Source organism: Oxyura jamaicensis, chromosome 11 (assembly GCF_011077185.1).
Source record: "Oxyura jamaicensis isolate SHBP4307 breed ruddy duck chromosome 11, BPBGC_Ojam_1.0, whole genome shotgun sequence".
Classification (NCBI taxonomy): domain Eukaryota; kingdom Metazoa; phylum Chordata; class Aves; order Anseriformes; family Anatidae; genus Oxyura; species Oxyura jamaicensis.
The window spans coordinates 1670656-1693385 of record NC_048903.1 but is presented as its reverse complement, the minus strand read 5'-3'; the positions used below and the strand labels follow the sequence as shown (position 1 = coordinate 1693385).

At 50.6% G+C, this 22730-nt stretch overlaps 2 protein-coding genes across 4 annotated transcripts in view; both read left to right on the top strand.

Annotated features, from left to right (window-relative positions):
- Positions 1 to 1714, top strand: part of LOC118172864 (breast cancer anti-estrogen resistance protein 1-like) — a 24573-nt gene extending 22859 nt beyond the window's left edge. The window contains exon 4 of the mRNA XM_035337050.1: positions 1686 to 1714. Within this exon, the coding sequence (XP_035192941.1) occupies positions 1686 to 1714 (29 nt within the window). The remainder of the gene's footprint in view (positions 1 to 1685) is intronic.
- The window catches only part of WDR59 (WD repeat domain 59), a 45645-nt gene continuing 23937 nt past the window's right edge, over positions 1023 to 22730 (top strand). The window contains exons 1-12 of one of the 3 annotated variants that reach the window (XM_035336876.1): positions 1023 to 1532; positions 3438 to 3487; positions 5377 to 5512; positions 8465 to 8550; positions 9456 to 9536; positions 11497 to 11534; positions 13926 to 14014; positions 14487 to 14603; positions 15537 to 15614; positions 16635 to 16791; positions 18395 to 18474; positions 20622 to 20754. In XM_035336876.1, the coding sequence (XP_035192767.1) occupies positions 3447 to 3487; positions 5377 to 5512; positions 8465 to 8550; positions 9456 to 9536; positions 11497 to 11534; positions 13926 to 14014; positions 14487 to 14603; positions 15537 to 15614; positions 16635 to 16791; positions 18395 to 18474; positions 20622 to 20754 (1036 nt within the window). In that variant the 5' untranslated portion in view covers positions 1023 to 1532; positions 3438 to 3446. Of the gene's footprint in view, positions 1533 to 2558; positions 2910 to 3346; positions 3488 to 5376; positions 5513 to 8464; positions 8551 to 9455; positions 9537 to 11496; positions 11535 to 13925; positions 14015 to 14486; positions 14604 to 15536; positions 15615 to 16634; positions 16792 to 18394; positions 18475 to 20621; positions 20755 to 22730 lie in introns of those variants that run through there. The other 2 variants (XM_035336875.1, XM_035336877.1) reach the window with 2 other exon arrangements.

Genomic DNA, 22730 nt, shown 5'->3' with positions numbered 1-22730 from the left:
CGCCCCCTCGCCGCTCCGCCGGGCTCCCGGCCGCGGGGCGGGGCTGGGCCGGGCGGGGCGGGGCGGTGGGGTCCTGGCAGAGGGGTTCGGGTTGCGGGGGGGCGCGGTTTGGGGTCGTTTTTTGGGGGGGTTTTGGTAAAAAGCCGCGCTCCGAAGACGCGGGCACGCAGCCAGCAGCCGGCGCGGTGGGCCGGGGGTGCAGCCAGGCCGGCCCCTCGCCCCTTCTGCCTTCTACATGCACAAAGCCCCACGTCCGTGGGGCTTCTCTGGCAGCTCCCGGCCTAGCCACAGGCAGAAATGGCAGGCACGTGACAGAACCACTGAATATCTCTCTTGCTCCTACAGGTTATGGGGAAAATTCACCTGGCGCTTTATTCCCGCTCTCAGTTAGACCTCAGACACGTCTGTTTCTTCCCGGCTACTGGCAGGGCTCGCGGGAGCCGCCACCTCTTCCCACACGTCTTTCTGCTCCGAGCCCGTTACCGCCGCTCTGCTGGCTGCCGTCGGGGCCGCTGAGCGGGGCTCGGTTGGCAGGAAAAGCGGGTTCGATCTTTAAATAGCAAAGGGGTCGGCTTTTGTTTCTGAAGGTGCTGCTTGCGGTAGAACTCCCTTCAGATTTTGCTGGCGTGCCTTTTTTAGGAGCTATTCTGAGAAACAGGTTTTTGCCTTTTTTTTTAAAGGCATCGCCAGTTGCCTCACAGAGCTGAGCCTGGTGGGTGAGCTATGAGCTGCTTCAGCAGGAAACCCAGAAAAATAAGTCTGGAAGGTCTCTCATCTTCTAGCCCGTCCTCGTGTTCCAGAGCAGCGTCAGCTCCGTGCCCACCGGGTGCGTTGAGTCCCGCGCGTCGCATCCAGCCTGCCCTCTGTGAGCTAACGCAGCTTTCCAGCTCTGCACTCTGCGTCGGCCTCGTGGTCCTGGAAGAAGTTCTGAAAGCGGCCTGGTCTCTTGGTGAGGATTTGCTCTCAGGAAACTGAGATCCGAAGGTGCTTACTCCGAGATCACGGATTCAGGTTGCATCTGGCTTGGAGAGACGTGCCTCATGATTCGTTTGCTTATTCATAACGACTCGCGGAGGGGGAAAGAACAGGTGTGGGAGCCTCTTCGGCAGCGCTGCCTTTCAGTCTCACTGGTGTATACCTCAGCAGGGAGGTTAACCACTGCTATTTCGGTCGTTTTGGCTTACTCTGGTGCTTTCCAGAGCTCTTCCGACCTGCCTGCTCTCCCCTGTGAAACCAGAGAGCTCCAGCGTCCGGGGCTGCTAGGCTGCTGCTTTCAGACCAACCTGATTTATGTATTTGGGCTTGAGCTTTTTGTAGGAGTCTGCGTGAAAGATTTTTGCAGATAGGGAACCCAAGACTGAGAGATGGAATCACCTCAGCTGGTCCGCTCCTGTACCAGGCTCGAGCTCTGCCTGTAGGCCGTGCTGTCTCCGACATCCCTACCCCAAAACCAAGATAACTCAAAGAGCGGGCAGCTGCTGCGTTTATCGCCGTACGTGTCTGCAAAACCAGCTGCCAGCCATCTGCAGAAGGTATTTTCTGGGCTGTGGGCTCAGAGCTGGTTTTCAGACATGCAGTGTTCCTAACGTGCTTGTTGGGATAATTGGTGCTCCTAAACAGCAACTCCAGCTAGTCTGATTGTTTCAGGATAAAGACTCTTTTCAGGTTGGTTTGCTCTCTTTCAGCTTCCCCCTTCTGGCAGGCCGTGCTGTGAGGACTGACGTACCGACACACACGGCGCGTCGGATGCATCTGGCAGCTGCTGAGGGCTTTTTTCCCTGTTGCCTAGATAAGAGGCTGTAATGTTGTGGGGGAGACATCACCATAAAATGACTTAATTTGTGACCCAGAGGCCTGGCACGTGAAGGTTTTTACTTCGTCCTAATTAGTCGTGACGTTTTCTGATGCTCAGTGCCTGGAAAAACGGTTTACCAGTGTTCATTACTAGAAACGATTCTTCAGGATTTATGAGATCCTGCTGCCAACGCCAGAAAAATAAACGTGTGCGTGGAGTTATCAATCACTTTAAACTGACTGCTGTTCTACCTTGGGGAAAGACGGCCAAAGCTGTGTGAAATACGTCGGCTGACGAGCTCTCCATCACATGAGCAAGCTCTGGTTCCGGTAATGGCTTTAGTGATCCCCATTTTAATTCATCTCGAGCAAAACGTGCATCATCTGGGAAAACTTCCTGCTCCTGCTTGATTTTGTTGGGGTGTAGCTGTAATAACGCACGTTGTTCTGCAAGGTGATGTGAAATCTTGGAAGCTGGGATTATTTCTTTGCCTTTTAGAGGTTTAAAAAACTGGCTCTTTATTTGAAGTGTTAGCTTTAGGATTAGGAAGACCTTGCCAGAAGACTAGATTTGCTACCTAGGAAAAGGCAAGGAAAGCAGAAATCACGGAGCTCAGCTTGGCGGGGTGCAGGTACAAGCTCTTCTCCCCGTGGACCTTTGGTCTGCAGGAGGGACAAGCCCCCGGTGCTGCCGCCTTGCCCTTGGCTGGGGCACTTGCGAGCAGGGGATGAGTTCTCCCTCCTGCACTTGAGGACAGGCAGAGGACAGGACAGAATGGTTGAAAAAATACTGCTTGATTCTGACAAATCTGGTTGAAATGGAGCGGGATTGCCGTGCTGGCTGTCCGATTTCAGTGCGGCTTCCAAGTAGCAGCTGCGGGACATCCTGAAGTCTTGCTGGGTCCGTGCGGAGAGCACCGAGTGAATCGCGAACAGCAGCAGAGACACGCGAAGCCTTCAGAGAGGTGGCTTTGAAGATGACAGCAGTGAGGCTGAAGAACGTGGGGCATATTCTGCTTCTGTGCTGCCAGTGCTGAAAACTGCCTTGAAGTCATATCTATGTTTATGGGACGAACTGTTCAGCTTTTCAAGTCAAATTTCCCTTTGTTCTCTGGGCAAGTGAACGAGATCGTTGTCCAATTCCGTTCTGAACAAAGAGGGGGGAGAGAATCTCCAGACTGTTTTTGTTTCTTATGGCACTTCAGTTATCTCAGCCTCCTACACGAGGAGTAAATTCTGATGCCTCTCAGATCTCCCGTTTGGAGGCCAGCCACGTACAAATGGCTGCACTGTTATCTCCCAGTGCCTGTACAATTAAATCTGGCCCAGCAATGGGAGAGAGAGAGGCTTGGAAAGCTCCTGAGCAGGAGCAGGGGCTGATCAATAAGGATTGCTGATGGAACGGCAGCAGCTGTGATTGCCATAGCAGGGAGAACGGAGCAAGGTCTCGGTGCTCGTCATGGTGTTTGCCACATCTCGGCTTCATTTTACTTTAAAAAAATAGAATGATGTTTTCTTTGTGCTATCCTGCATCCCCAAATCACCTGCTTGCGGGTTTCCCTGGGCTCCTCCCCAGAGCTGTGTGTCTGAGAAGCTGACCTGACCGCGATAATTTAGTTCTGTTCTCTGTTTCTCTTTAACAGGCAACTGCTATGTCAGTGGACTGCCTGGGACAGCACGCAGTACTCTCAGGGTGAGTGTGACAGTCCCCGTTAGAATTGTGTGCCAGGCACTTCCCCGGGCCAGATCAGCAGCCTTCAGGCCGACCTCGGCTCAAGGGCTGGCGAATTGTTGCGGAAAGGTGCAGCTGAATTCTGTTCGAGGCTTCGCGAAGAGGATCTGGGTCACCTTTCCGATGGGATGCAGAGTTTAAAGCCAGCACCGACAGCAAAATAAAACACTGCCGTGACTTCCCTGACGTGTTTTCCTGAATCTGCTTGTGGGAGGTCGAGCACCCCGCGGTGCACTTGGTCAGAGGAGCCCAGCTCTCTGACCTGTTCCTTTGTTGGCTCAGCGTGGGATGATCCTCACCTAGAGCCAAACATCTGCTGTGGTTTCTCAGGGCTCGTTTTCTACCCTGTGCTCTCCCATTTCCCTTTACCGTCGCCACCCCCATCCACGAGGTGCTAGCAGAGCCATCTGCCAGCGATGTATTCCTGTGCGAGCTCGGCCTTGCCTCGGCTGTCCCTGTACCCTGGATGAACCAGCTGTGGGACCTCCAGGGGACCAGAGGGGGGACACCGAGGCAACGCACTGGGTTTGCTGCTGAGGACACACATGGCTCTGCTGTCAGCAGCTCCGCTCACGGAGCCCTTTCGCTAACACGGCTCTGCAGGAGGTGCTGTGAACTCCGAGCTCCTGGCAGGGCTTGGCGCTGGGGAGCCACTCCCAGGGCAAGTCTTGGACTGCTCAGCAGGAGCCTGCCCGGCTGCCACCGTCCTGTGCCCAGTCGCCGCACCGATTTGGATGCTCCTTTCCAGTTCAGGCACAGCTTTGGTTGGCCTTGGAGGAAAAGGGTGGCTGGGCACAACTCGGAGGCCTTCTTGCTTCCATGCAGAGCCCTGCGAAGGAGCAGCCTGCTCAGCAGCTGGTTTGGCTCTGACTCGATGCCTGTTCTTACACCTGCACAGCTCCGAGTTTATTTGGGCCAGAAGTGAGCTGAGGGCAGTCTGCTATCCAGCACCAGGTCCAGCTGCTTCTCAGGCTTCTCCAGCAGCTGCTCAGCATCCGGCTCCTTTCTTTTTAAAGCTGTGGAAGAGCCTCAGAGGCTTCAGCACCTTCAGAGCTGGTAGCTCTGAGGGCTTTGGTTTGGAAAGGCAGCAAAGGTGCTCTCTGTGCTCTTGGGAAAACTGACGGTGCTGAGAGCAGCTGTGTGCTTGCTGTGCAGCTGACATAGGTGGTGCTGATGTGGTTAATTACGTATGGTTCCCTGTATTTTGGTGCTGGTCTTCCATTAGAGCTCAGCTCCCTTACAATTATTTCGGGGTGGTTTATCTGGCTCCCAAGATGAATCACGCTGGAGGGAGCGATACCTCACCTAGCTCTGCGGGGAGCTGCCCAGGTCCAGCAGGACGTATGAGCTCAGCTGCAGCAGCATGCAAATGTCTCGCTGCTGCAAATAGGGTTAGCTCAGGTCAGTAACGCAGCCGGGCCCGTGCAGTGTCGTGTCCACCCACCTTAACGAGGTGCTGCGGGTGCGCTAGCCCTGCACGGCTCTGCTCGTACCGTCTGCAGAACCAAGCCCCCAAACCGCGTGGTGTGAAAACCCTCAGCCACCTCTGTCAGGGCACCGTTCCCCAGTGCTTCCTTCTGTGTCCCAGTTATCCGGGGCTTTCTCTGGTCTCAGCTGCCCGCTGCATTTGCAGATTCTGTCTAATTCCCATGTCTTGATTTTCAGTTTTTATTAAATGTACTCCTCTTGGAATTATGTGGTCTAACGTAGCGTTCTCAGGGAGGTATTGTCACAGGGCTCGTTAAACGCTTCCCTTGGTGCTCTGGGCAGCAGGCTGTAAGCTCCCTGCGAGCGTGGGGTTTGGAGATAAGGAGCGTGTGATGCAGCCCCGTTGTATCTCTGCCTTGCAGCCGCCGTTTCCTCTACATAGTCAACCTGGATGCCCCCAACGAGGGTCACCGCAAGATCTCCCGACAGAGCAAGTGGGACATCGGGGCGGTGCAGTGGAACCCCCACGACAGCTGCGCCTACTACTTTGCGGCTTCGGTAAGCTCACTCGTTTAAAAGCTGTAGCTCGTGCTCCTCCCCGGGCTTTTGTGGGTGAAACTCCGCGCTGGGAAGGCTGCGTGGGGCTGGCACGGGCGTGCCTCTGCAAGTCACGTAGCAAGGTGAAGGCCTGATTGATTTGCTGCCAGCGAGGTGAGGCGCTGGGCTTGGCGGTTCTCAGTTATTGATCACTGTTGAACCTGGTTTTGCTTCCTCGTCTTTTGTGGAGCACCTTGCCAGATAAATCAGGCATCCAGCCGGTCCTTTTCTGGAAGGAAGGGGGGTGTTCTGTTTCTGACCTCCCTTCTGTTAGGAGATCTGCGCACTTGCTGAATTTCTTGCTCTGTGCTGTTTTGTTTCCGCCTCCCCGCCTTCCTGGTGCGATGTGGTGCACCAGGCAGTCCCTAAATACCCGCTCACCGCTGTAACAACCTGGGCTGGCAGGGACCGGGGCAGCAAGGAGTTCTTACTTCGTGTGTGGGGAAGTAAATCAGCTGGTCTGCAGAAGCAGTCATGCAAACAGTGTTTAAAAAGGGCTGGTCTAGTGGTCATCTGAGACTTGAGGGCAGCCTGTAGCTCTTCACTCAGCCTGTCGTGCTCTGTAGCTACTGACATTAAAGGTGGCCTGAAAAGGGGACCAGTGGTGCCAGTTACAGCCTTTGTCAGTTTGCTCTCTGACATTCCCTGACCCCCAGTCTTTCTCCTTCCAGCTCTGGTGCATGACTGATGGCTTAAAAGTTCCTGCTTGTTCGTAGAAGCCTTCAGCAGCCATCCTTCCGTTCAGCTCGTCGTAGGTGGCAATAACCTGGCTGCTGCTGTTTGTAGATGAAGATGCTAAGATGTAGTTGCTGCTGCACATCAGGCGAGGGATCCCCGAGATGGGATCAGGCAGGTTTCCCAGGCTGGCTCAGGGACACCTCCCTAGCAGCTGTCTCGCAGTGAGCTGGCGTTCCGGTGCCGATGCGGCACGGCCCTGCCCTCGGACTGGAATTCAGCCTGTCTTGTTGGGAAGTGGGAAGTGGGCTTGTGCTGCGTGCTCCGCTCTGCCTTCCAGGTCAGGTCTGGATGTGTTTGTGCAGGGCCATGCCTAGGGGGGTGAAGTTACATCGGGAAGGCCAAATGAGCTCGGATTCAGCGCAGCTGGCTCCTTTTGGACTCAGGCTGGCTGATGATCCTCCATGAATCCTCTGCTGGGTCATCATATGGAGCCAGCTGAAGTGCACCACGCCAGGCTTGTAGACAGTCCCGAGGGTCCTTATCCCTCTGCATCCCCGTTAAAAGGCTTCCATCCTGCTCGCAAAAAGCTTTACCTGCTTCGCAGCGCAATTGACTGGAAGCGGTGCAGGCAGAGGGGGAGCCCGTCCTTGTGCTTGGGTAAGGGCTCCTCGTTGTTTCGGCTTCTTTCCAGAAGAGCTGAGACACGTCCTCTTGCTGTGCCCGGCCGTGTCAGCCCTCTGGGCCGAGCGCATTTCTGGGGACTCCTCAGCTGTTGCTTAGAAATGCCGTTGTTTTCCGTGATAGATCCTCCTTACTCTTGCTGTGTGGTCACAAACGCTGGAACAAGAGGGTGGTGAAATCCTTGGAAGTTTGTGCTATTTCTTATCAGCAGAAGCGCTCTTTTGAAAGTGCTTTTATAAAAAGTGCTTCTGGTGGGAGGAGCCGCGCCTGGTGCTACGGGCAGTGCTTTCCACCTGAGATGCCCCACTAAAAGCCTGAGAAACTTCCAGTGACGCTTATCTTGCAGCATCCACTCTGGAGTCCTGGACAAACCCTGTTGGGTAATTTCACTCTCCTCTCTTAAGTCTTTCTGTCAGTGAGGAACATGCAAGGAGTTTTCCTTGCCCCAAGCTCTTGTGCAGCCCTGCTGTGAGCTGTTAGAGAAATGCCGTATGTTATTGCTGGGCTGGGAGGAGGCCTTCCATTCCAGGGAAGGCTGGAGTGTTTGATCCGTTTGCAAGTTCAAATTCTTACGAAGCAGCTTTAGGGTAGGAAAAAAAAAGGCCACAGAATGTAAGATTGGTCTGGTCTCTATTATCTTTATCCTACTTCTGCATGTACGCTTGAAAATGAGGGGCTAATGAAGATCAAATTTTGAAGAGCTATTGTTTTGATTTTTGCAAAACCAACGCGGATTTCCAGCCAGGGCTCAAGACCCCCTGTGCTTGGTGCTATTTGTGCACCCCAAAAGGCAATTCAGCCTGGGCCAGCTCTAACCTTTCAGGGGCAGGAAGTAAATTTTGGCTGAGGCAGAACTTGAAGTACAACAGCTAGTTTCAAGTAACTGTGTGTGTGTGGCTGGGTTTGGGGGAGGATTTATTCCTGGAATGAGTGAAGAAGCCCTAAATAACGCTGTCACTGATTCATCTGGTTTGCTCCTGTGGTTTACAGTTAGTGATAAGCACTTAAAGCTCTTTTTTTTCTGGGCTGGCAACAATGGAAGTACCCTTGAGGAGGTGACCCTGAAGCCGTCAGACTGTGCCAGTCTCATTTTGCAGTGGCCCTGATTATCCCAGAAGGGAATTGAGGGGATGCTGAGGAGGACCAGTGGTGATCCATCATCTCCCTCACTGAGAACTCCGGTTGTGAACACGACCAGACTGGCAGGGTATTCCTGCGGAGAGAATTTGGCTGCCTGCTGCCTGCAGTCACAGCTGCTTGTTAGGAAATACAAGTTCTGAGAACATCATTTCATGGAAATGTTTTGCAATGTGATTTTTCTCCCGTTCTTGTTTATCTCCAACTTTAAGTGGATGTAATTAAAGCGTAGGCTTTTGAGTCCTTGCAGCCTGTAGGTTCCTCTTCGTTCTCCTGCTCTGGGCAAGGACTTTGCTACTCACAGTGGGACTGATTGGTAACAGGTTATTCGAAGGGAAGGGATCCTCGTCCTGGCACATGGCTTCCTGCCCTGCCTTGTTTGCCTGCCATTGTCTTCTTTCTTCCTTTTAATTTCAGAGCAACCAGCGAGTTGACCTGTATAAGTGGAAGGAAGGTAACGGGGAAGTTTGCACATCCTTGCAAGGACACACACGCGTGATCAGGTGAGGACCAAGTGGTGCTGTGAACTGCTGGGTGGAAAACAAGGAGTTGTTTCATAGAAGGTGAATGTTTCGGTCCTGATCCTACTCAGGTTCTACTCTGAGCCTGTTTGTACTCGCTGTCCGCCCTTCTGCCTTGCCTTCCCATCTGGAGGAGATGTCAGATGGGAAGTGGCTCCCCCAGAATATCAACATAGCCCTTGATGGCTTAAGTGTCATTGCCTTAGGCTGCTGTCCTTGTAATAAACAGGACCATCAGCAGGGAAATAGATAACAGCATGTTTATTAAATTGAATCTCAGCCATGTTTCTGTGTGATAGAGCTGAATTAAAGCAGGTAATCCCAAAGATGAAGTTCATGGTGGGTTAGTGGTGCGTGGAAGATACCTGCCTGCAGTTCCAGGGGCGTGCTTTAGTGCTGGGTTGGAAATGCAGGTGAAACAGTGCTTTTACTCCAGCTCCTGACTGTGAAAAGTAATCGCAGCAAATTGAAATGGCAGTTGTTTGGGCTGCCTGGAGGCTCTTTGTGTCCCAGGTGCACCTGGTGAGCCCAACAGGAAGGCATTCCAGAACGGAGGGTTGATGCCAAGAATGTGTGGTAACAGGGAACTCGCCGAGACAGTGTGCCTGTTCCTGTGGGGGAAAGAGCACGCACGTGTGACAGCTAAAGCTCAGGGCTAGGGGGATGTTTCACTGGAATTTACCTAGAAGTATTTCATTGCTTCTTGGAATTTACTTAGAGAAATGATTAAGATCTTGTTTTTTACTTAAAAAGTTTCAGTTGATGCCTTGGAGTAGCCATGAATTTGTCAAAGAAATGTCCTGGGGGCTTGCTAACTGCTAATTCTCAAATAACTGTTGATGCTAACTGCTTTTCTTTGCTTTCCTACTCTGACTTTGCATTTGCAGTGACTTGGACTGGGCGGTGTTTGAGCCAGACCTGCTGGTCACCAGTTCGGTTGACACGTACATCTACATCTGGGACATCAAGTAAGAACCAGTATGCCTCTGCACTGCGGGGAAATCGCTGGGTTCGTTTCTGTAATTAGCAGCTTGCAGGGCAAAGCACGCACTGAAGGGTGCTGCTTTTCAGCTTTGCTTACAAAGGGCTCCATCCCCCTCCCGTGATCTCGAAGGTGGCTTCTGTTCCCCTGCTTTCAAGCCAGGTCAGAGTCAGTGAAGGGAAGCAGGTATGGTTAAGTCACAGTCGGACTCCTGAGTGGGGAAAAAATGCCTTCTCCCTAGCTACTTCAGAGCTTTCCTCGGAAGCTTTTCCTGGAACCCAAGGGTGTTCCTCAAGATCTCTTTTCCCCTTTAGCTGAGTGAGTGAGCACCATTTCATGATCCTGCAGTCATTTTCCTCTAAATTCAGCGACTGTAGCTGACTCTCCCTCAGTGCTGTGAAGACTGGCAGCACTGCTCAGGAACCTTTTCCAATTCATGACTTCCCCGGATTCCTGGTGCTTTCTATCATGAGTAATTTCACAGTACCAGAGCTGTCCAAAACCGCCAGTATTAAAGCCCCACATTTTGTACCTGAGAAGCAGGGAGCTGGCACTGGGGCTCCTGGGTTCTCATGCTGGCTGTACAGCAACTCTTTATGACCCCCAGCAAGTCACTTTGTTCCTCTCTGCCTCCCTTGCTCAGTTATAATAGAAGGATAATTATATAACCCCACCGCACCAGGGTACCCTGAGGCTTGTTTAGCTCCTACGAAGCACTTAGATCCTTGGTTAAACAGTGCTTGAAAACGACAATATATTATTAATGTGTAATTAAAAGACAGAGAGACAATAACTGCTGGTTGTGTTTTCCTGTGATATTATCTTAGTGCCAAGCAAAAAAAAAAAGATTCTCTGAAGGTTGTGTCAGGAGCCCTGCTTTAACTGTGCTGTGCCCTTCCACTGTTTTGTGTCTGTGTGTATCACCCGTCCAAAAATGCTTGCTGAGTCTCTGACAAACGTCTGCATCCTGCATGTACTGACTAGCAAGGCCCGAGTGTCCGAGGGCAGTGAGCCCTGAGGGCTGCTGGCCTCCAGCAAGTGAACATCCTGGTGAAGCCTCTAACGAAGCTCTAGGGAAGTAATCCTGCAGTAAGAGGAGCTGGAAGTTCCCCACTTCATTTTTCCTACAAAATAACTTTCTGATTAGGCAGAAATTCTTGGTGGGAGAGATGCAGTTCATTCCAGAAAACACTTTGCTTTTCAGCTAACCTGAAGAGCTGAAGATGCTATTCCTTGTCTCCACTGGCCTTTTTTTCCTGAAAGGGCAGGTGACTTCCCGAGGAGCAGTGTCAAGGATTGAATTACTGCCTTGATTCCTGTCCTAGCTGCTGCGAGCTGTCGTGGTGCCACACAGGCTTGTACCACTGCAGAAATGGGTCTGTAGAGTCTGTGTAGCTGGGTTTACATCCCGTTAATGTTGTTGTATCCTGGAAGTGAAGCCTGTGCTCTGAAGTCACTGCTCCATCTGCCTTGAATCAGGGTCTGCAAGGGCTCAACAAACACAGCCGTGGCTTTTGTTGATTTTTTTTTCCACTGCTCTGTTTGTTCCTTTCAGTTCTCCTGGGAAAGGTGGTTTTGTTGCTTCCTTAACAACTTAAGCAACACTTAAGTGAGCCCAGTGTTTCCTCTGCCTGCCGGGTAGCAACATGCCACCCAGCGCACGTGTTTCTCGTCCCTCACGTCCCCTCCAGCTCCATCCTAGGTCCTGAATTTGTTGCTGTGTTTGGTGGTGCTAATGGCTGCTGTCCTCCAGCTCATTACTTCTTGATTATTCCATTTAATGTGGCGTATTTGAGTTCTAGATTTACAATTTAAGTAAGCAGGAGGCGCGTTAACTCCCAGGAGGCAGCAACTGAATTAGTCCTGGCACGGTGAGGAGCTCCCTGGGGAGGCTGGACCTGCTGGGCTGTGCCCTGGGTGCTCACATCCACCACGTTGTGTTTCAGAGACACCAGGAAGCCCACGGTCTCGCTCTCTGCAGTCGGTAAGTATGCTGTGTATGTGCGACATAGTCAGGTTTAATATATAACTTCGGTGCTGTGCACCCCTGCTGTTGTTCCTTTCTTCCTTCGTGCTCCGCGGCTGAGCGTGGCGGAGCACAGAAGTGCCGCCACGTGTGATTGTCCCATGCAGCAGCAGCCTGAGAGGCTCCTTTTGGAGGAGCAGAATGGGGAAGGGATGTGAGTAAGGATGAAGGGGAAGGGTTCCTCTTGTGCTGCTGCTTTGTAGCAGAGGGTGAATAGTAACAAAAGGAGCGTCTGTGCTCCTTTGCCTGCCAGCCAGCCAGCTGGAGCTGTGGGCTCATGGCATAGAAATGGGAGGAAAAATGGGTTCTCTGGGGTGGTAAAAATGTGGAGCAAGAAGACTGGTAAAACGAAGGGGCTGGGGCCTTCAGCAGGCTCACTGCTGGGTGAGTTAGTCACAGGTTCTTGTCTCAGCTCTTAGTGAGCCTCCCCTACGCTGTTTCTGGTGTTGCTTCTCCAAGCCTCCCACAACTTACCTGCCTTGCAGCGGGTGCCCCAGCTGCAGCTCCAGCCCTTGGAGGTTCCCGGGCTGTGCCTGGACTGGCTGTCCTGAACACTGGGGGCACTTGTGCCTTCTGGATGTGAACAGCTTCTACCCTGCTTAACCACCCTGCCACACTGCTTGTCCTCTGTGCTGCTTGTCTGTGATGTCTCCGTGTCCAGTTGTGTTCTGCTGAATCAGCTGAGAACCTCAACTGCACTCCAGGCAGTGGTGGTGACTGCCCACTGCCCAGCCTGCCCCCCGTGAGGGGCTGGGAGCTTTACCAGGCTGTGTTGTGCTTCCCTGGAGCACCTTCAGCGTGCTGGGAGCTGCAGCGATGACATGAAAACCCTTTCTGTGGGCTGCACCTGCTCTGGAAAGGCACTTGTCATGGCTGTTGGCAGCGCTGCCTGTAATACCTACTGCCTGCTGGCAGGTGCCGCGTGTCAGTCCCGACCGGTTCGTGCTGGAGGAGGGTGAAGTGCAGATGACGAGGAAAACATGTCCTTTTCCTGAGTTACTGTTCCCAGCACTGCAGCACTCCTCGTAACACGCATCTCGTGTTCTGCTGCTCAGTTCAGCTCCGTAGGCTGCACCTCTGCAGCCTCTCCTTGCCTCCCAGCTGGTAAGCTTCTTGACCACAGTGCTACAAAAACCTTATAGAATTGGAGAGAAGCAACAAAAACCTTACAGAATCGGAGAGGAGCACTAAAAGCCTTACAGAATCGGAGAGAAGCACCTAAAGCCTTACAGAATCGGAGAGAAGCACCAACAGCCTTACAGAATCAGAGACGCCGCGTTCAGTTCTGGTGCCTGGGGTGAGGTTCCACAGGTCAGCCGAGCCAGCCCAATAGCCAGCTCCCCAGAGAGCCTCCTTCCTCCCAGGCCTGGCTCTCCTTAGTGCTTGTCCAGACGTTTGTGTGCCCCTCAGTGAGTGGATCAGCTCAATCAACACAGCCTGCTTGCAGCTCTTTTCCCTCAGGCTAGCTTTCTGCCAGACGGGGAGGGTGAATCTGCTCGCCGTGCAGCAGGAGGTAGGTAGCGAAGGTAGCGAAGGCATAGCAGCAGGCTCTGAGATCTGTTGAGCTTTCTCGTGGACCTCGCCTTTTTGATGGCGTAAAATGTTTTGAAAATACTTGCAGAGTAAGCATGAACAGAACACGCATTTCCAATGTCTGAACAGTCCACGCCAACCGAAGCCTAATTTTGTTTCCTGTCAGAAACAAGCGCAGCCCACTTCTGGGTTAGGCCCTTGATTGAGTCCCTCATGATACCTGGACCACCCGGTTTCTGTACAATGCCGCTGCTATCTTTGACTTTTGGTGTATTTTGACAGTTTCTGAGGGGGGCCTTTTGATCTGCTTGGTGTGCTTGCCTCCAGCTGGCCAGCCTCGTGGTCCACCCGCACCACGGTCTTCTCCCACACCTCTGTGTTAATAATAGATGGAGGACACCGTTGTCCTGTATTGCATCAGACTGCACAGAGGGTGCTGAGGAAACAAACGAATCCGTCTGTGGGCACTGGGAAGCAGCCTGAAGGAATACAGAAGGGATCTGGGAGGGCGGCGATGAACCTGCAGTTCTGGTGTGGAAGAAGTTTGTTCCACCTGAGCTAACAGACACGGATATTTTAATCCAGTGCGACCTGTGGTACAACAGCACGCGCCTGGAGCACGCTTTGAGGTCTTCAGAGGACATATTAAGCTGAGGAATCAGGATTTACTCACTCTCAGCCAGCCTTCATGCTGGCTACTGGGGTATCTTTCCTCTGAAGGAATTCCTTGGGCTAAGAGCATCCCTAAGGACAGGTGAGGAGCGTGCTGTGCCACTTGTTAACTGCTTGGTTTGACCTGCTCTGTTTGTGCTGCAGCTGGAGCTTCCCAGGTCAAATGGAACAAGAAGAATGCCAACTGTTTAGCAACAAGCCACGATGGGGATGTCCGAATATGGGACAAAAGGGTGAGTTGAGGGTCTCTTGAGCCACCCGTGCATATTCCCACCTCCCTGATGCAGGTGTCCCCTGGTCACAGAGAAATACCAAGAAAAAATACTGCTTTATTCCCAATCTCTTTTGTGGGCTGATCTAGAGAAAACTAAGAGGGAAACCAGAGAGACTTGGGAGCCCAGGAGACTGGAGAGAGTGTGTAGATAACCTCCTTCCCCAAAAACTGACCATTTACACTTTGCTGCTGATCTCAGAGTACTGAACTGTTTTACTGAGCATAAAAGCGTGGTGCTGGGTTGCACTTGGTCGCTGTGGAGTTTGACACACCTTTCACAGCATTTTCCTTCACCTATTTTTGCTGAGCTAATGCCTTTCCCCGACAGGATTGTTCTACCTCTTGCCCGTGTTAAAGTGTATCTTTTTATGCCAGAGAACTAGACCAAATTTCAGATGTCCCGTGCTGAGAATGAAAATGTCTCCTTCCAGAAACCCAGCACTGCAGTGGAATACTTAGCAGCTCATCTCTCGAAAATCCACGGCCTGGATTGGCACCCTGACAACGAGTACACGCTGGCCACTTCCAGCCAGGACAACTCTGTGCGGGTGAGGGCTGCTTCTGGGACTCCTGCCTGGGAGGTGTCAGGGCGGCGGAGCACATCCCTGCTGCTGCTTTGGGAAGGGCACGCCACTGGCAGGATCTGAGTCCTTATTTTTTGGTTTCTGGCAGCCTGTATGCATTGAGCCAGGGACACACTTACGGAATAGATGCAGAGAAGTCACTGCAGGGTGGGTGCACGTATGCTTGCCATAGTTAACATGGCTGCGGTGATTTGGGCAGTACTGAAGCTGAAAACACTGCCTCTGCCTGTCGCTTGCCAGAAGAGCCTTCTACCCAAAATGTGGTGTTGCCAGCCTCAAGCTGATCACAGCAGCTTGGTGTGAGATGTGCTCCAGCCCCCGGGGTTCCCAAACTCACGTCAGGTTGGGTATCAGCATGCCCGCAAGCATTGCTACGCAGAGCCTTTCACTTGGGGAGCTGGGGGGGGGGGATAGTGTGCTTGGTATGTCAGCCAAATGGAATCCATTCACGTTTAGCTAAGCTCTGAGGTGAATGCAGTTGATGTGTATTCTAGCAAAGCAAAAGGTTAGGTTCTTCATTACGAAATCAGCAGTAACAGCAGGGTGGGCCTGCCTCCAGTCTGGACTGGCACATTGGCTAGGAGCCTGCAGGGTACCTTGTAGCTCTGAAAGCCCAAGCAGGCTGCCTGTCTCCCTGCTCTAATTACTCCAGCTCTGAACACTGTGAGCATGACCCCAAGTCGCTCGTTGTCTTAAGAGCTGCTGCCAGATGCTGATAGCTTGAGATTCATCCTTTGGGGCCATCTCTGCTGTTAATGAATGGGGTTACTAATGATGCTGTGGGCACCCTGGCATGTTTCTCACTCTGTTCTATCTGTGAGCCACATGGAAAACTGCAGCTTAAAAGTATGGCCAGCTGACTTGTGCCTTTGCTTGTCTTTCTGCTTTTTTTTGAAGTTCTGGGATTACCGTCAGCCTCGGAAATACCTCAATATCCTTCCCTGCCAGGTTCCCGTCTGGAAGGCAAGATACACGGTGAGTGAGAAACACCCACCAGCCCCACTTGTGCTGTGAGAGCGAATGCATGAAGGCACATTAAATAAAGAGCTGCTGAAGGGCTTCTCAGTGCTTCTTCTGGATGTTAAGTTGATTTTAAAATCCCTTATGGTGCTTAAAAGGCCAAGAAAAGCAACATCTGCAGTGGGGGAAGGAATTGCTGGCAGTGTGAGATCCCCAGTCTTTGGCATCGTCCTCCTGGGGATAAAACGCAGGTGCCGTATGGTTGGCTCTGGGAGCAAGGAGGCTCAGAAAGCAGCTGCTGCTCTCGCTGTCCTGTTTCTCCATTCAAGTCCAGCACTGGTACCTGCCGCACAGAGCAGGGCAGCAGTCTTCTGCCCTCTCTGAGAGCTTCCCCTGCTCCCAGGATCTTTAAGTGTGCCACAGGGGGCTCTTACAGCATGTCAGATCCAAGAGCTGTTGCCTTATAGAGCAAACAGCCAGTTGTATGAAGCTAAGACTCTTACCATCAGTTATATCTATTCTCTTCCCTGGACATCTGGATATGTCCTGAAGTCAGTGCTGTGCCTTGAGGCTCTGGTTCCCTTTCCCCATCCCCTAGTGGGGCTGTGGGAGTGGGTTACAGTGTGCCTCTGGGCGTTGTGGCTCCGAGCAGCTGCCAGGGCTTGGTCCCTAGGAGGCAGTTATTGCAGTTCTTGGCAAGCTGCAGCAAGGATCCCATGTGACAAGTCAGTGGTGAAACCCCTGCCGCCTCACAGCTGAGAAGTCAGGGAGAAGCAGAAAGAAATGGCAAATCTTAAGTGGGCTGCAGTGAATGCCTCTGAGCTTATTATATCTTTTCGCTTGTAAAATGCTGGTTTTGCACAACAGCCTCTTGCCTTCCAACCTCTCCCGATTTAGGCCTGTTTCTGTTTAGTGCTGAGTTCCTTTACAACCAATTTGTTCGTGTTAATGGCAAAAAGAAATAATTACAGGGCACGCTGACAGCATGGGAGCCTAACTCCCCGAGGTTAACCAGGAGGGTGTTTCTCTCTCAAGCCTTTCAGCAACGGGCTGGTGACAGTGATGGTCCCCCAGCTCCGGCGAGAGAACAGTCTGCTTCTCTGGAATGTCTTTGACTTGAACACGCCCGTGCATACTTTCGTGGGGCACGATGATGTGGTGCTGGAGTTTCAGTGGAGGAAACAGAAAGAAGGTGAGTCCAGGGCCAGGTGTGTCTCCCATGGGCTGCTGCCGTTGGCTTTCTGTGTGTGCAGAGGCCAGGCTCCTGGCTGTGATGCTCACACCATCACCTTTTGACTCCTGCCTTTCCTTGAAGCAGCTCCTATTTGCCTTCCAGCCCCTGCCTGCCATCTCCCCCAGGTCACAGCTGTTTTGTACTTATTTTATGGCAGTGGCCACAGAAGTATTTCCCTGTTGTTTCCATGCTAACGAAGCAAACCCACTGAATGCCAAGTGGGTCAGCGGTGACTTTTAATTGCTTCCTCTCCCCTGCGAGTCTGTTTTAAATGGATCTTTCAGAAGAACTGGTGCACCCAGCACCCGCCTTATCTGTGGTGTGCTGGCAATGGCAGGGGAAGGAGAGCGTGGGATGGGGAGGCTGCTGTCAGAGTTAAATCCTGACTCAATTTTCCAGTGTAGGTAGCTAAATATAGGAAATTCCATATTAGAGGTTGGATAATGACACAGAGCACAGCTTTGTTTCCAGAACCTCAGCTGCCATCAACAGAACGAGCACGCCTGGATTTGGTGCTGCTTTGCAGCGTTGCGTAAAAGTGCACGGATGATGGGAGAGTCCAGATCAGCAAGGATGCTGGCTCGAAGTAGAGCCGGGAGCTGGTTTCTTCTCTGCACTGTGAGTGAATGGGACTCCTGTGCTAGCTCTCCGGGATGTTCAGTACATGATACATGTACTTGGAGCCTGTGCACCCACCAGGTGCAGTCTAAGACAGCTTGTCTGTGAACAATCGAGCAGAACCATGATTGTGCTCTTAGCTGAGTTCGTAGATACATATCCAAGGCTTGAAGTCATCCTCATCTCAAGCAACATTAATCAATCATGCAAGCATTCCTAGTCTGCTTCAGTGCAGGCAACCAAGATAGCTCAGCTCTCCTTCCACAAAATCTTTTGTGCTGAATTTAGACAGCCCCCGTGCCTTAGTGGAGGGGCGTAGGAAGCAGCTGTGCAGTAGCAAATTCTTAAACACAGCAGCTGTTTGACAAGGGAAACCTAAACTGTATCACAAGGCCAAACGTGGACATAAATAAATCTGGATACCTTATCTGCTGATAGATAGTATGTGGGTAGATGTATTTTATTACCACTTGAACTTGTCTTAGCATTATCTGAGTCTTTCAGAAGGAAAAGGAGGAAGGACAGAACCAGCTGCTGTAGCTTAGAAATGTTTTGAAAACATCTGCATCAAGATATTTTAGTTCTTCACCTGTTTCAACTTTGCAGTTCTCATAAAAATAAATCAATTTCTCAACTACATTATTCCTTCTGGTTAAATAAGTGTTGTTGCTGATCTTGTTCATTCCTAGTTCGAAAACTGGTATCACATTCATTATATTCTGTCTGTAAATGATGCCCTGTTTGGAGGTGTGGTAACTGGTGCAGGAGGGATAAAGGCTGATTAGCCCGGGTCAGTTCAAGGCAGGATAGGACTCGTGAGTTCTGTCTTTGTGCCTTTCCCATAGGATCCTCCCTGCTGGCTTGCTTGTGCCTGTTTACACTAAAAGCAGTGCTGCGATGGGCTCTGCTTTCAGCTGGGTCTATAAGTTTCTGTCCTTTTTAGGTTCTAAAGACTACCAGCTGGTTACGTGGTCCCGCGATCAGACTCTGCGGATGTGGCGGATTGACTCTCAGCTGCAGAGGGTACGTAAACACTTGCGCTCTTAAACTGGAGGCAGTTTTCTTACAGGCTGTATTCACCTCCCCTTCCTTGCACTCCCAGTCACTCCTCTGGTGTCCTAGAGCTGCAGATGCAGAGCGGCCAGCTGCCACTTCCCCCTTTATCTCCAGCCCAGGTGTGGCCAGAAACATCCCCAGGCAGACCTGCGCTGAGGTCTCTGTGCCAAAGCACTTCGTCATCTAACAGTAAGCACACAAGATATTTGGGGAAGGTGGAGATCAGTTACTACCTGTGTTACCTCTGAAGATGCTGCCTCCACGGCTGCTGGACGAGGCTCTTTTCTTGGCATTCTAGGTATCAGGTAAAGGTAGGGATCATGCCCTCTGCTTCCTCCCATGTTTCCATTGCCTCTTAGCCTGGTGCAGGCAGTGTGAGTCCTGTTGTTCTGCTGCCTGGCAGCAGTTGCAGAGTGCTGATGCAATTACTAGGACAGCTCTGCTGCATCAGACCAGAGGTTCACATGGCCATGATGGCCCATATTGCTCCCTCTGTCTCATCTTCAGCTGTGGATGTCTTGGAAGAGGATAAGAACAAGGCAAGTATGGAGTGACGTTTCTCACATGCCCTCCCAGGCTCCTGTAGTTCACAGCTTAAGAGGCTTACCAAGCCTGGCCATCTTTGTATCTAATAGAGCTCGATGGACTCCACTACCCTTAATTTGTTCTGTCTTTTCTTGGACCTGTGTACACTTCTGTCATCCTAAACATCCCGTGATTAGGAGTTCCATGGCTTTTCTGCATGTTGTGTGGAAAAACAGCTCCTTTCATGAGTTTATTTGCTACCTGGTAGTTTTGTTTGAAACATACTAGCTCTTATATTAAAGAAATGAGCAGCCAATCTTACACCATCTTGTCTGTGCTACTGATGATTCTGTAAACCTCCATCATATCCCTCCTCAGCTGCCTCCTTTGTCAAGTCAAAAGGTCTTGATTTCTGTCATCCCCTGTACAAGAATTTTGATCATCCTTTTGTCTTTCACAACCCTTGTTCAGTTCTACTATATCCTTTTTGGGATGGGGATCAGAGCTTTGTTCTTAGCAAAGAATTCTCAATACTCAGTTTGTTTTTAAATTGCCAGGCACAATTCCATGAAAACATCAGCTTAGTCTGGCCTCTGTTTTGTTCCCTCAGCTTGAATTTGCCATTTTTTGCCTGTATGCATTGCTTTATGTTTATCTGAACTGAAGTTCATCTTCCATTTTAATGCAGTTACTCCTGTAAGGTCCTTCTGTGACTGTTGGCAGTCACTTGTGTTACTACCCTGAATAACTCGGTGGCATCAGCAAACCTGGTCATGTCGCTATTCGCCTCCTATTCTAGGTCTTTAATGAATATGTTGCGAAGCATGTGTCCCTGCACAGATCCTGCAGGAGTCCTGCAGGTCTGTAACAAACCTTTTCTGTGAAAAGTGACCCTTTACTCCTACCTGATACATTTGTGAATATTTTATTTCTGTCCTGTCTTTGAATCAATTGTTTGTCTCTTCCCTTGTTGACCCGTGCTCCCCTCTTGCTCTTGGTCTTTATCAACCTACACATATGATGACATGCTGCTGGTGACCAATGCTGTAATTTGCTATATCATAGCCTTATCCTTTCTCCTTTCTGTGTTTCTTCTCTTCATCTTCCCTTCTTTTCTTGTGCTGAACTTTAAAATGCAAGTTTTCACGGTCTCTTTCTGGTACAGGACTTGGAGCACGGGGGCCTGTGGTGTTTACCTGGGCCTCCAAATCCTACTGGAGTGTAAATATCAAAAGCAGGAAGCATGCTACTATCATATCTGATCCAAAAAAATAAATTATTTTTGACGCACACACGTTAATTTAAGGACTTAGAGACATTCACCTGTAGTTTAAAGTAAAATCTCTGTTAATTAGACTGGCCGTGTCAATTAAGTGGCTTTTGTAAGTGAGCAGGTGGTTTGGCCAGGCTGTCTGAGGTGACAAAGGGGAAAATAACGTCTTGTCACGGCTACAATGCCAAGATCTTAAAGCCATGCCTGTTGAGTGGACAAACCTACCTTGGAAATCCAGAAATGAATGGTTCAGCGGTGTTTCTTTCCATGGTTTGGTTTCCATTGTGCAGCATGTGGGTCTGCTTGTTCTTTTCAGCTGTGTGCTAACGATATCCTGGATGGAGTTGATGACCTCGTCGATGGGATTTCTCTTCTGTCGGAGCCAGACAAGACCCTTCATCCCCAGGACTCTGAGCCCCAGCAGAACTCTGGGCATGGGGATGAGGAAGGTGAGGCAAGTGATGGGTTGTGGAACTCTAAACACAAGCTCTATTTGCGTTGGGAGGATGATGCATCATGGCATAAGAAAGTAACACCATAGGCAAATCAAAAACTGGTCTTGTTTCACAGATGAATGATTCCTAGTTTGGGAGGAGGGAAGCAATGAGGGGTTTCTCAGGCTTGTCCTACTAAATTTTTCTCCTCTAACACAACGATGTCATTCTAGCTGTAAAACAGGCCTCTTCCTTGTCGCTACTAGCATTTAATTGCATTGTCTTTAGGTCTTAGCTGTGACTTCCTGACAAGAATAAGGTAATCAGAAAGTCAGTTCAGCTTCTTAAGAATGTGCTTTGTTTTGAGCTGAGAGGTGAGTCCCACAGAAAAGGGAAGGCGCTCTGACCCAAACTGCTTACCTGGTATCGAAACCCTTCTGCTAGAGTTGCTATTTGAACTGGTGTGAGGACACAGACCTGTTGCAGATGTTTTCTCCCAACCACCGAAGTAGTATGGAGAGAGCTGCTGTGTCTTTTTTCTTGTGCTGAGGAGAGGTGGCTTAAGGCTGGCAGAGCGGAGGGGCAGGGCTGGTATCTCTAATCCGTGAGCAACAGAAAGGTGGATGGGAACGGGCTTAACACTAAGTATTGATTTCGTTTTATGGAAGAGAAGGCAAACAAAGGCAGGAATGTAAAGGAGGGTTTGTGTGGTTTAGGATCTGGCCGGGTTAAACATTCCTGGGTGATAGTGTTTGAAGAGGTTAGAATAGAACAGAAGAGGTTGCATCAGAGACCCAAGGTGATGATGTGCGTGTGAAAAAGTCCTCTAAAGAGGTTTCTACATCTAATACTGAGGCTAAGAATTGGGTGCTCCCATGGCTTTGTGTCAGCTTGGGTTTAACAGTTCTCTTCTGTAGTGTGGCAGAGTGCTACAATGGATCCCCATGTGGCAAGTTCACAGAAAAGCAATTTGCTTCTCCTTTTGGCTTGCCAACAAATTGGAGAGCAGGTGAGGAAATGGCCCAGTGACTGTCCTCTGAATAAAGGAGGTGGTCTGAGTCCCTTGGGGAAGGTAGCTCTTCCCAGCTGGAAGTTTCCTGCCCAGTGAAGTTCCTCTGTAAACTCTCCTGTGTGGCAGCAGAACAAGTTTCTAAAAGTTGCCAGCACCTCTACCTACATGAGAGTTTTATAATACAATCACAAGTACCCTGGCTACCTGTGCTCACCGCAAGCAGTACTGCATGGGGAAGCACAGCCTCTCTTGCTCTAGCGGGGAGCATTGAGAAGGGTTCTTGTTTTTGTCTGCCTGACATCTTTTTTCCAAAGGAGAGCATCTTTCACTGTCCTTGACAACATCACATTCATATGTCCTACGTGGTTTCTTTGTGCATCTGGTTTTGGTTCAGGCTGGTAAGGTTTCCTTTGCGGCCAAAGGGAATAAAAATGACTTTCTGTAGCAGGGCAGATTTTGCTGCAAATAGCATGATTTCAGGATCAATGTGCAAGCAAGTCCCTAGGTAGGAATTTCAGTTCTTTCTAGCCTAAAAGCTACTGTGGACTGTTGATTTCAGCAGCAAAGTCTCTGTGTTACATTAGTAAAGCACTTTGGGGGATCTTTGTAGAGAACAGGGCTCTGCAGATAAATCAGAAAGCCCCCCAGCTGTGTCGTCAGTATACAGCTGTCCTCACTGGTTGTTGCCTATAAAAGATCTTCAGGAATCTAGACAAATATGTGGGTTCCTGGGGATTAGAAGCTAATTGGAAGGGAATGGGGACAGAAGACAAAGGGAAGGCAGTGCCCATTTTAGGAACCTCAGAGGTGACTTTTCAGTAAGCTATGTGGCGTCTTGAGTTAGAAATAATTACCTTCCCTCAGAGCCACTGATCTTCCTTTAATCCTTTTTCCAGCTCCCTGTTGTGAAGTATATCTAAGCACTAATAAAATCACAAATAGGAATGAGTAGCTAAGCATCCTACCTATCTGAATTCAG